Source organism: Anomaloglossus baeobatrachus, chromosome 11, assembly GCF_048569485.1.
Source record: "Anomaloglossus baeobatrachus isolate aAnoBae1 chromosome 11, aAnoBae1.hap1, whole genome shotgun sequence".
In the NCBI taxonomy this organism is placed as follows: Eukaryota; Metazoa; Chordata; class Amphibia; order Anura; family Aromobatidae; genus Anomaloglossus; species Anomaloglossus baeobatrachus.
In genome coordinates, this window is record NC_134363.1 from 194,865,196 (window position 1) to 194,878,921 (window position 13,726).

Here is a 13,726-nt window from a genome sequence, read left to right on the forward strand (position 1 = left end):
GGAGAACTGGAGGAGAGCAGCACTGAGAACTGGGGGAGAGCAGCACCGAGAACTGGGGGAGAGCAGCACCGAGAACTGGGGGAGAGCAGCACCGAGAACTGGGGGAGAGCAGCACCGAGAACTGGGGGAGAGCAGCACCGAGAACTGGGGGAGAGCAGCACCGAGAACTGGAGGAGAGCAGCACCGAGAACTGGAGGAGAGCAGCACCGAGAACTGGAGGAGAGCAGCACCGAGAACTGGGGGAGAGCAGCACCTAGTGCCAGGGGAGAGCAGCACCTAGTGCCAGGGGAGAGCAGCACTGAGAACTGGAGGAGAGCAGCACCGAGAACTGGAGGAGAGCAGCACCGAGAACTGGAGGAGAGCAGCACTGAGAACTGGGGGAGGGCAGCACCGAGAACTGGAGGAGAGCAGCACTGAGAACTGGGGGAGGGCAGCACCGAGAACTGGGGGAGAGCAGCACCGAGAACTGGGGGAGAGCAGCACCGAGAACTGGAGGAGAGCAGCACCGAGAACTGGAGGAGAGCAGCACCGAGAACTGGAGGAGAGGAGCACCGAGAACTGGGGGAGAGCAGCACCGAGAACTGGGGGAGAGCAGCACCGAGAACTGGGGGAGAGCAGCACCGAGAACTGGAGGAGAGCAGCACCGAGAACTGGAGGAGAGCATCACCGAGAACTGGAGGAGAGCAGCACCGAGAACTGGGGGAGGGCAGCACCGAGAACTGGAGGAGAGCAGCACCGAGAACTGGGGGAGGGCAGCACCGAGAACTGGGGGAGAGCAGCACCGAGAACTGGGGGAGAGCAGCACCGAGAACTGGAGGAGAGCAGCACCGAGAACTGGAGGAGAGCAGCACCGAGAACTGGAGGAGAGGAGCACCGAGAACTGGGGGAGAGCAGCACCGAGAACTGGGGGAGAGCAGCACCGAGAACTGGGGGAGAGCAGCACCGAGAACTGGGGCAGAGCAGCACCTAGTGCTAGGGGAGAGCAGCACTGAGAACTGAGGGAGGGCAGCACCGAGAACTTTAGGAGAGCAGCACCGAGAACTGGAGGAGAGCAGCATTGAGAACTGGGGGAGAGCAGCACCGAGAACTGGAGGAGAGCAGCACTGAGAACTGGGGGAGGGCAGCACCGAGAACTGGGGGAGAGCAGCACCTAGTTCCAGGGGAGAGCAGCACTGAGAACTGGGGGAGGGCAGCACCGAGAACTGGGGGAGGGCAGCACCGAGAACTGGAGGAGAGCAGCACCGAGAACTGGAGGAGAGCAGCACCGAGAACTGGGGGAGGGCAGCACCGAGAACTGGGGGAGAGCAGCACCGAGAACTAGGGGAGAGCAGCACCGAGAACTGGGGGCGAGCAGCACCTAGTGCCAGGGGAGAGCAGCACTGAGAACTGGGGGAGAGCAGCACTGAGAACTGAGGGAGGGCAGCACCGAGTGCCAGGGGAGGGCAGCAACGAGAACTGGGGGAGGGCAGCACCGAGAACTGGAGGAGAGCAGCACCGAGAACTGGAGGAGAGCAGCACCTAGTGCCAGGGGAGAGCAGCACCGAGTATTGGGGGAAAGAAGCCCCAAGTACGGGGGTGCAGGGGCAGAGATGTTTTTCTATGTGCCACCAGTGCAGCCCAGGCACGTGGCTCGGGAGAGGATGCTGAGCACCTGCTCAGCCAGGGGAACTTTCCGTCACATTGCTGTACTGTTCCTGTCTCTGATTTGTGCATCTTCTGCCGATGCTCCATGTATTATCCTGCGGCACGTGGCGCCCTCCGCTTGCAGCTCATGTAGCCACATTAGACACTTGGACGGGTCTATAACGTCACCCACTTCTAACATTGTCATTTCTCCACCACCCAGGTCATTGATGGGACCCCTTGTGCCCCCGACTCCACCGCTGTGTGCGTGCAAGGCAAATGCATCAACGCTGGATGTGACGGCCAACTTGGATCCAAAAAGAAATTTGACAAGTGCCGAGTGTGTGGCGGGGACAATAAGAGCTGCAAGAAGATCTCTGGACTTTTTACTAAACCCATGTGAGTATTCTAGTACTGCCCAGGCGTATCCGCTTCACGACCTTATACTCGGGGGTGCACAATCTGGGGGCCGGGAACCATAGCAAATCCAATATGGGTCTGAGTGCTCCTAACATGGTGCATCCCCCACATTGTGGTGTGATGCTGCAGATCTCTGTGGAGACGTCTTGGAGCCTGCACTTAGAGACCTGCTCTATGATGGGTACCGCCACCTCTGGGTTGGATCCGGCATCCAGGTCTTTGTTTCCCTCCATCCACAGCTCTGGTTTTTCCTGTAATGGAGGATGTCAGAACCTCAGTAACCCACATCTCCTTTTCTCTCTGTAGACACGGGTATAATTTTGTGGTCACGGTTCCTGCTGGCGCCAGTAATTTGGATGTGAGACAGCGCGGGTATAAAGGCCTCATCAATGATGATAATTACCTGGCCGTCAAGAACGGACAAGGCCGTTATCTGCTGAATGGGAATTACATAGTGTCTGCAGTGGAGCGGGACATCCTGGTGCGTGGCAGCCTCCTGAAGTATACCGGCACCGGCACGGCTGTGGAGGCCTTACAAGCTGTTGGCGCGATTCACGAGCCGCTGACAATAGAAGTCTTATGTGTTGGGAAGATGACGCCTCCCCGGCTGAGATACTCCTTCTACATCACCAGGGAAAAGAAGGACAGTAAAAGTGCCCAGGTGATAAGCAATAGTCTCGTTGCCCTCGCACCTCCTCCTTCCCGACCCAGACCCCAGTTTCACTGGACGGCAGGTAGTTGGGGGTCATGCTCAGTCTCCTGTGGTGACGGCCAGCAGACTCGGTTAGTGCAATGCCGTGACCCCTGGGAACAGCTGGCATCGGATTGCCCATCTTCTCTCCGTCCACCCGAAATAAGGACCTGTGGTGACCCGTGTCCAGTATGGGAGACAGGAGAATGGACCAGCTGTTCAAAGACCTGCGGCCGAGGATTTAAGAGACGGCAATTGCGGTGCAGCGCCGGAGGTGGGGTAACCTTACCAAGAGAGCACTGCACATTGAAACGAAAACCTCAGGAACTAGACTTCTGTATCCTGCGCCCATGTTAGCCCAGAGAAGCGAGCAAGGACCAGGCACATAGCTCCGGGCACAGCACCAAATCATGGAGGATGGGCTAGGCTCAGGCCCGGATGATGGTGACCCATCATTTATTACCAAAGAGACTACTTTTACATTGTGACGTCAGATTGGATAACGTTGCGGTCATTTGAAGGTTACTGCTTTGCACTTTTCTTAGCTGCGTGTACTGTGTTGTGTTTTTTGGATAATTCTGCGATGTGCGGCACAATCACCATTGACTAGAAACTTACGTCTCTCATCGAGGAGTTAGTAGATGAGTTTGTGCAGAAGTTTGGTCACTGTGTGGTCAGTCACATCTCGGCTTTACTGCTCAGCATGAGGAGATCTAGAATCTGACCAAGTGGTCAAAAAGCAGGAAGCCATAATCCAAAACAACTGTAAACCAAAACCGTAGCCTTGCCCCATGTGCTGCTCCTTCCTCAACATCTGTGAGCGCAGCAGTCAAAGCTATGGAGGAAGCAGAGACCCAAGGGTGTCCATACTATAGACATGAGCCCGCTATGGGGCTAGTGACACTATAAACCCAACCACCCCTGCTCGTGGGTGGCAACATTCATTCATGGATCATTGGACGATAAAATAATAATCTTTATTTTTTGCACTCTTAATGCAATTGTAGACCTCACAGGTCCACTCCTTAGAGGCAGTCATGCCTGGTCTGTCACTTGGGTGTGGTCACCATGGCTAGTGTGATTCTTGGATACAGTGAACCTAAGAGGGTGGTCATCATGGCTGGTCTGTCCTTCATGTGTGGTGATCCTCCGGGGTGGTCATCATGTCTGGGCTTATCCTCTGGTGCAATGAACCTCAGGAATTGGTCATCTTGGCTGGGCTAATCCATTGGTGCAGTGATCCTCAGGGGGTGGTCATAATGACTGGTGAAATTCTCAGGTGTGGTCATCATGGTTGGTCTGATCCTCTGGTGTGGTGAACCTCGGTGGTTGGTCGTCATTATAGTGGGGCTGATCCTCAGGTGTGGTGATCTTCAGGGGGTGTTCATCATGGTTAATCTGATCTTCAGGTGTTGTATTCCTCAGGGGGTGGTCATAATGGCTGAGCTGATCCCCAGGTACGGTGATCCTCAGGGGGTGATCATCATGGTGGGGATGATCCTCTGGTGTGGTGATCCTCAGGGGGTTGTGATCATGACGAGTGCAGTGATCCTCGGGGGTAGTCCTCATGGCTGGTCTGACCCATTGGTGCGGTGATCCTTGGGGTGGTCATCATGGCTAGCAATCGCGGGTGTGGTTATCATGGCTGCTCTGATCCTCAGGTGTAGTGATCCTCAGGGCGTGGTCATCATGGCTGGTCTGATCATTGGTTGCAGCGATCCTCGTGGAGTGATAATCATGGCTGGTGTGATTTTTGGCTGTGGTGATCCTCATGGGGTGATCATCATGGCTGGTCTGATCCTTGGGTGTGCTGATCCTCATGGGGTGATCATCATGGCTGGTCTGATTCTTGGGTGTGGTGATCCTCATGCAGTGATCATCATGGCTGGTCTGATCTTTGGATGTGGTGATCCTCATGGGTTGATCATCATGGCTGGTCTGATCCTTGGGTGTGGTGATCCTCATGGGGTGCTCATCATGGTTGATCTGATTTTCAGGTGCATGCAGTTATCCTCATGGGGTGATCATCATGGCTGGTCTGATCCTTGGGTGTGCTGATCCTCATGGGATAATAATCATGGCTGGCCTGATCCTTTTGTGTGGTGATCCTCATGGGTTGATCATCATGGCTGGTCTGATCCTTGGGTGTGGTGATCCTCATGGGGTGCTCATCATGGTTGATCTGATTTTCAGGTGCATGCGGTTATCCTCATGGGTTGATCATAATGGCTGGTCTGATCCTTGGGTGTGGTGATCCTCATTGGTTGATCATCAAGACTGGTCTGATCCTTGGGTGTGGTGATCCTCATGGGGTGCTCCTCATGGTTGATCTGATTTTCAGGTGCATGCGGTGATCCTCGGGGAGATCATAATGGCTGGTCTGATCCTCAGGTGTGGTGATCCTCAGGGGTAAACATTATGGCTGGTCTGATCCTTGGGTGCGGAGCTCCTTTCTCCTCTAGCAATGCAAAATTAACAAGGGAGTGTGAAGCCAGCCAAGGGTCATGGCCAGTTCTTCATTACATCAAGATGTGCGGTTCCTGTTGTGCCTTGGTAGCAGCACCTGGAGGGGGCGCTATTTTTACCTCCGAGAGCAGTGGGCTTGGTTATATGAAGAAGTCTCAGAGATAGGTCGCAGCCAGTGCAGCTGTTTACTACAGTGTTTGCTTACTTGGAGAATATGGTAAAGGTTTGTAAAGATAAGGACGGCAATACAAAAGGCGAAGAACAAAGACGTGAGCCGACCTGCCAGGACCTGCAAGGACCTCAAAGCCCAATGTCACTCACGTGGAAAGTCTTAGGCTATGTTCACACAGGACGTTTTTGCAGCGTTTTTTTCCTGACCAAAACCTGACCTTGTGGCAGGAAGTCTCCCGGGAGTCATCTGCGGTTTTTTTGGTGGTTTTTGTGACATTTTTACAGTGTTTTTTTTCTGTGATGTCAAGACCTGCAAGGGTTAAAGAGTACCTGAGTCCCAGGATTGATCTGGATCCGGCAGTGCGGTGGGAAAAAAAAAAGGTAAAGCAAGCGCGCTACACTTACCAGATGCTAGAGTGTATGGGCTCCTTCCAGGTCCCCTCTTACACCCGCTGATCCAGGGTCTCTACGAGTCCTCCTGTCACTAGGATGAAAACCGCAGCAAAAGCGCTGAAAAGAACGGACAGAACGCTGCAAAACCGGAGGCGGGTCACAAAACCGTCAGGAAAATCCAGGGGCGATTGTGTGTGAGCGCGAGATCTCCGAAATCTCATAGGCTTTGCTGGGACTGTGAAAAGCAGCGCTTATTAGCATGGATTTACATAAAACCAAGGAAAAGCTGCAGCTAAAAAACGCAGCAAAAAAGCCCAGTATGAACATAGCCTAACTGACGCTGGAGCAACAAAAGCACGGGGCTAACCAAGCTCCAGATAAATCTACCTCCATGTAACACCTGGACGGATGGTGGAGAGGGATCCACCCACCAGCAATGGATTTACTGCCGATTCCTACACAGCAACGACCCTTCACCAACCAGCGCGCTTCATGCATTGGACATACGAGGACTGTGACCTGTCACTCACTAGATCCTTGTTATTAGAATGACTAGATACTGATATCGAGGATCTGGTGATTATCTGGTCACTGTGATGTCGAGGATCTGGTGATTATCTGGTCACTGTGATATTGAGGATCTGGTGATTATCTGGTCACTGTGATATCGAGGATCTGGTGATTATCTGATCACTCTGATATCGAGGATCTGGTGATTATCTGGTCACTGTGTGATATCGAGGATCTGGTGATTATCTAGTCACTGTGATATTGAGGATCTGGTGATTATCTGGTCACTGTGATATCGAGGATCTGGTGATTATCTGATCACTCTGATATCGAGGATCTGGTGATTATCTGGTCACTCTGTGATATCAAGGATCTGGTGATTATCTGGTCACTGTGATATTGAGGATCTGGTGATTATCTGGTCACTGTGATATCGAGGATCTGGTGATTATCTGATCACTCTGATATCGAGGATCTGGTGATTATCTGGTCAGTGTGATATCGAGGATCTGGTGATTATCTGGTCACTGTGATATCGAGGATCTGGTGATTATCTGGTCACTGTGATGTCGAGGATCTGGTGATTATCTGGTCACTGTGATGTCGAGGATCTGGTGATTATCTGGTCACTTTGTGATATCGAGGATCTGGTGATTATCTGGTCACTGTGATGTCGAGGATCTGGGGATTATCTGGTCACTTTGTGATATCGAGGATCTGGTGATTATCTGGTCACTCTGTGATATCGATGATCTGGTGATTATCTGGTCACTGTGATATCGAGGATCTGGTGATTATCTGGTCACTCTGTGATATCGATGATCTGGTGATTATCTGGTCACTGTGATATCGAGGATCTGGTGATTATCTGGTCACTGTGATATCAAGGATCTGGTGATTATCTGGTCACTGTGATATCGAGGATCTGGTGATTATCTGGTCACTGTGATGTCGAGGATCTGGGGATTATCTGGTCACTTTGTGATATCGAGGATCTGGTGATTATCTGGTCACTCTGTGATATCGATGATCTGGTGATTATCTGGTCACTGTGATATCGAGGATCTGGTGATTATCTGGTCACTCTGTGATATCGAGGATCTGGTGATTATCTGGTCACTGTGATATCGATGATCTGGTGATTATCTGGTCACTCTGTGATATCGAGGATCTGGTGATTATCTGGTCACTCTGTGATATCGATGATCTGGTGATTATCTGGTCACTGTGATGTCGAGGAGCTGGGGATTATCTGGTCACTTTGTGATATCGAGGATCTGGTGATTATCTGGTCACTGTGATATCGAGGATCTGGTGATTATCTGGTCACTGTGATATTGAGGATCTGGTGATTATCTGATCACTGTGATATCGAGGATCTGGTGATTATCTGGTCACTTTGTGATATCGAGGATCTGGTGATTATCTGGTCACTGTGATATCGATGATCTGGTGATTATCTGGTCACTCTGTGATATCGAGGATCTGGTGATTATCTGGTCACTCTGTGATATCGATGATCTGGTGATTATCTGGTCACTGTGATGTCGAGGAGCTGGGGATTATCTGGTCACTTTGTGATATCGAGGATCTGGTGATTATCTGGTCACTGTGATATCGAGGATCTGGTGATTATCTGGTCACTGTGATATTGAGGATCTGGTGATTATCTGATCACTGTGATATCGAGGATCTGGTGATTATCTGGTCACTTTGTGATATCGAGGATCTGGTGATTATCTGGTCACTGTGATGTCGAGGAGCTGGGGATTATCTGGTCACTCTGTGATATCGATGATCTGGTGATTATCTGGTCACTGTGATATCAAGGATCTGGTGATTATCTGGTCACTGTGATATCAAGGATCTGGTGATTATCTGGTCACTCTGTGATATCGAGGATCTGGTGATTATCTGGTCACTGTGATATCGAGGATCTGGTGATTATCTGGTCACTGTGATATTGAGGATCTGGTGATTATCTGGTCACTGTGATATTGAGGATCTGGTGATTATCTGGTCACTGTGATATCGAGGATCTGGTGATTATCTGATCACTGTGATATCGAGGATCTGGTGATTATCTGGTCACTTTGTGATATCAAGGAGCTGGGGATTATCTGGTCACTTTGTGATATCGAGGAGCTGGGGATTATCTGGTCACTTTGTGATATCGAGGATCTGGTGATTATCTGGTCACTGTGATATCGAGGATCTGGTGATTATCTGGTCACTCTGTGATATCGAGGATCTGGTGATTATCTGGTCACTGTGATATTGAGGATCTGGTGATTATCTGATCACTGTGATGTCGAGGAGCTGGGGATTATCTGGTCACTTTGTGATATCGAGGATCTGGTGATTATCTGGTCACTGTGATATTGAGGATCTGGTGATTATCTGATCACTGTGATGTCGAGGAGCTGGGGATTATCTGGTCACTTTGTGATATCGAGGATCTGGTGATTATCTGGTCACTCTGTGATATCGAGGATCTGGTGATTATCTGGTCACTGTGATATTGAGGATCTGGTGATTATCTGATCACTGTGATATCGAGGATCTGGTGATTATCTGGTCACTGTGATATCGAGGATCTGGTGATTATCTGGTCACTCTGTGATATCGAGGATCTGGTGATTATCTGGTCACTCTGTGATATCGAGGATCTGGTGATTATCTGGTCACTGTGATATCGAGGATCTGGTGATTATCTGGTCACTGTGATATCGAGGATCTGGTGATTATCTGCTCACTCTGTGATATCGATGATCTGGTGATTATCTGGTCACTGTGATATCGAGGATCTGGTGATTATCTGGTCACTCTGTGATATCGAGGATCTGGTGATTATCTGGTCACTGTGATATCGAGGATCTGGTGATTATCTGGTCACTGTGATATTGAGGATCTGGTGATTATCTGGTCACTGTGATATTGAGGATCTGGTGATTATCTGGTCACTGTGATATCGAGGATCTGGTGATTATCTGGTCACTGTATGATATCAAGGATCTGGTGATTATCTGGTCACTCTGTGATATCGATGATCTGGTGATTATCTGGTCACTGTGATGTCGAGGATCTGGTGATTATCTGGTCACTGTGATATCGAGGATCTGGTGATTATCTGGTCACTGTGATATCGAGGATCTGGTGATTATCTGGTCACTCTGTGATATCGATGATCTGGTGATTATCTGGTCACTGTGATATCGAGGATCTGGTGATTATCTGGTCACTGTGATATCGATGATCTGGTGATTATCTGCATTATTTAAATAACCCAGTTGGACAAAGCTGATCCCGCCTGCCTCCTGTAGGACGGCGGAGCCTGGGGTCTCGGAGCTCCTGCGCTGACTGATCCTCAGGTGTAGGAATCATCGGATTACTCACATTGGAGATCTCTCCTCTGGATTATGTTTGTTTTTGTAATTTTATGTTACAATTTTTGATAAACTGAAAGACAAGCCAAAGTTACGGCTGCGGAAATCTGTATACTGTGTATACTCTGTATAGGCATGACCCCGAATAAACCCTGCAAACCCAACGCCCGGTGTGTCTGCAATCACTACATGTCTGACCCCAATGTCACCATACACATTACATTACTGATCCTGAGTTACCTCCTGTATCCAGAGCAGCACTCACTATTCTGCTGGTGCAGTCACTGTGTACACACATTACATTACTGATCCTGAGTTACCTCCTGTATTATACTCCAGAGCTGCACTCACTATTCTGCTGGTGCAGTCACTGTGTACATACATTATATTACTGATCCTGAGTTACCTCCTGTATTATACTCCAGAGCTGCACTCACTATTCTGCTGGTGCAGTCACTGTGTACATACATTACATTACTGATCCTGAGTTACCTCCTGTATTATACTCCAGAGCTGCACTCTCTATTCTGCTGGTGCAGTCACTGTGTACATACATTACTGATCCTGAGTTACCTCCTGTATCCAGAGCAGCACTCACTATTCTGCTGGTGCAGTCACTGTGTATATACATTACATTACTGATCCTGAATTACCTCCTGTATTATACTCCAGAGCTGCACTCACTATTCTGCTGGTGCAGTCACTGTGTACATACATTATATTACTGATCCTGAGTTACCTCCTGTATTATACTCCAGAGCTGCACTCACTATTCTGCTGGTGCAGTCACTGTGTATATACATTACATTACTGATCCTGAGTTACCTCCTGTATCCAGAGCTGCACTCACTATTCTGCTGGTGCAGTCACTGTGTACACACATTACATTACTGATCCTGAATTACCTCCTGTATTATACTCCAGAGCTGCACTCACTATTCTGCTGGTGCAGTCACTGTGTACATACATTACATTACTGATCCTGAGTTACCTCCTGTATTATACTCCAGAGCTGCACTCTCTATTCTGCTGGTGCAGTCACTGTGTACATACATTACTGATCCTGAGCTACCTCCTGTATTATACTCCAGAGCTGCACTCACTATTCTGCTGGTGCAGTCACTGTGTACATACATAACTGATCCTGAGTTACCTCCTGTATTATACTCCAGAGCTGCACTCACTATTCTGCTGGTGCAGTCACTGTGTACATACATTACTGATCCTGAGCTACCTCCTGTATTATACTCCAGAGCTGCACTCACTATTCTGCTGGTGCAGTCACTGTGTACATACATTACTGATCCTGAGTTACCTCCTGTATTATACTCCAGAGCTGCACTCACTATTCTGCTGGTGCAGTCACTGTGTACATACATTACTGATCCTGAATTACCTCCTGTATTATACTCCAGAGCTGCACTCACTATTCTGCTGGTGCAGTCACTGTGTACATACATTACTGATCCGGAGTTACCTCCTGTATTATACTCCAGAGCAGCACTCACTATTCTGCTGGTGCAGTCAATGTGTACATACATTACATTACATTACTGATCCTGAGTTACCTCCTGTATTATACTCCAGAGCTGCGCTCACAATTCTGCTGGTGCAGTCACTGTGTACATACATTACTGATCCTGAGTTACCTCCTGTATTATACTCCAGAGCTGCACTCACTATTCTGCTGGTGCAGTCACTGTGTACATACATTACATTACTGATCCTGAGTTACCTCCTGTATTATACTCCAGAGCTGCACTCACTATTCTGCTGGTGCAGTCACTGTGTACATACATTACTGATCCTGAGCTACCTCCTGTATTATACTCCAGAGCTGCACTCACTATTCTGCTGGTGCAGTCACTGTGTACATACATTACTGATCCTGAATTACCTCCTGTATCCAGAGCAGCACTCACTATTCTGCTGGTGCAGTCAATGTGTACATACATTACATTACATTACTGATCCTGAGTTACCTCCTGTATTATACTCCAGAGCTGCGCTCACAATTCTGCTGGTGCAGTCACTGTGTACATACATTACTGATCCTGAGTTACCTCCTGTATTATACTCCAGAGCTGCACTCACTATTCTGCTGGTGCAGTCACTGTGTACATACATTACATTACTGATCCTGAGTTACCTCCTGTATCCAGAGCAGCACTCACTATTCTGCTGGTGCAGTCACTGTGTACATACATTACTGATCCTGAGTTACCTCCTGTATTATCTTCCAGAGCTGCACTCACTGTTCTGCTGGTGCAGTGCCTGTGTACATAGAGGGCATTATATAGCTGGTATAATATTCGGAGCTCTTCATGGCTCCCTCTTTACAGTGGACCTTGTGCTCCTTCTTTCTGTCTCGTCAGTCTTTTGCTTTCTGATATTTCTTGGATCTGATGGATCATTCTGGATCATTAACCCTTGGCTATCCCGGGTGACCTGGGCCTCGGGGCAGGGAGGGCCGTCTATCGATGGCGTCACTTTACCTCATGGATTCTGGCTCATTCAGCAGATTATGAAGCTTTCGGGACGGCGGAGGTCACATCTGGCGGAGCGGCCGCAGAACATGTCCGGAATACCTCATGCCGCGGATATTCTGCTGAATTCTAGACTCTTCAGCCTAATAACACGCAGCACATGAGAACGCTGGATCATGTCCTCCACCTCGAATTAACCACATCCAGGGGTCTGGTGACACGTCCATTGCTCGGCCGATTGTCTGTACCTGGGACCCGGAGCTGCCCTTAAAAGAGGACACAGTAACAGGAAGGGGCAGAGGAATGACTGGGGCCGCGAGGTCTGGTGTCCAGGCTGATGCCCCTGCTCCTATCCTCCTGCGGGTGGTGTCCAGGCTGATGCCCCTGCTCCTATCCTCCTGCGGGTGGTGTCCAGGCTGATGCCCCTGCTCCTATCCTCCTGCGGGTGGTGTCCAGGCTGATGCCCCTGCTCCTATCCTCCTGCGGGTGGTGTCCAGGCTGATGCCCCTGCTCCTATCCTCCTGCGGGTGGTGTCCAGGCTGATGCCCCTGCTCCTATCCTCCTGCGGGTGGTGTCCAGGCTGATGCCCCTGCTCCTATCCTCCTGCGGGTGGTGTCCAGGCTGATGCCCCTGCTCCTATCCTCCTGCGGGTGGTGTCCAGGCTGATGCCCCTGCTCCTATCCTCCTGCGGGTGGTGTCCAGGCTGATGCCCCTGCTCCTATGCTCCTGCGGGTGGTGTCCAGGCTGATGCCCCTGCTCCTATCCTCCTGCGGGTGGTGTCCAGGCTGATGCCCCTGCTCCTATCCTCCTGCGGGTGGTGTCCAGGCTGATGCTCCTGCTCCTATCCTCCTGCGGGTGGTGTCCAGGCTGATGCCCCTGCTCCTATCCTCCTGCGGGTGGTGTCCAGGCTGATGCCCCTGCTCCTATCCTCCTGCGGGTGGTGTCCAGGCTGATGCCCCTGCTCCTATCCTCCTGCGGGTGGTGTCCAGGCTGATGCCCCTGCTCCTATCCTCCTGCGGGTGGTGTCCAGGCTGATGCTCCTGCTCCTATCCTCCTGCGGGTGGTGTCCAGGCTGATGCCCCTGCTCCTATCCTCCTGCGGGTGGTGTCCAGGCTGATGCCCCTGCTCCTATCCTCCTGCGGGTGGTGTCCAGGCTGATGCCCCTGCTCCTATCCTCCTGCGGGTGGTGTCCAGGCTGATGCCCCTGCTCCTATCCTCCTGCGGGTGGTGTCCAGGCTGATGCCCCTGCTCCTATCCTCCTGCGGGTGGTGTCCAGGCTGATGCCCCTGCTCCTATCCTCCTGCGGGTGGTGTCCAGGCTGATGCCCCTGCTCCTATCCTCCTGCGGGTGGTGTCCAGGCTGATGCCCCTGCTCCTATCCTCCTGCGGGTGGTGTCCAGGCTGATGCCCCTACTCCTATCCTCCTGCGGGTGGTGTCCAGGCTGATGCCCCTGCTCCTATCCTCCTGCGGGTGGTGTCCAGGCTGATGCCCCTGCTCCTATCCTCCTGCGGGTGGTGTCCAGGCTGATGCCCCTGCTCCTATCCTCCTGCGGGTGGTGTCCAGGCTGATGCCCCTGCTCC

The 13,726-nt window shown here is 50.8% G+C and overlaps 1 protein-coding gene across 1 annotated transcript in view; it reads left to right on the top strand.

Annotated features, from left to right (window-relative positions):
• ADAMTS15 (ADAM metallopeptidase with thrombospondin type 1 motif 15) overlaps nt 1-8,900 on the top strand; it is a 153,722-nt gene extending 144,822 nt beyond the window's left edge. The window contains exons 7-8 of the mRNA XM_075328662.1: nt 1,847-2,022; nt 2,350-8,900. Coding sequence (XP_075184777.1) covers nt 1,847-2,022; nt 2,350-3,091 — 918 coding nt within the window. The 3' untranslated portion in view covers nt 3,092-8,900. The remainder of the gene's footprint in view (nt 1-1,846; nt 2,023-2,349) is intronic.
• The last annotated feature ends 4,826 nt before the right edge of the window (nt 8,901-13,726 follow it).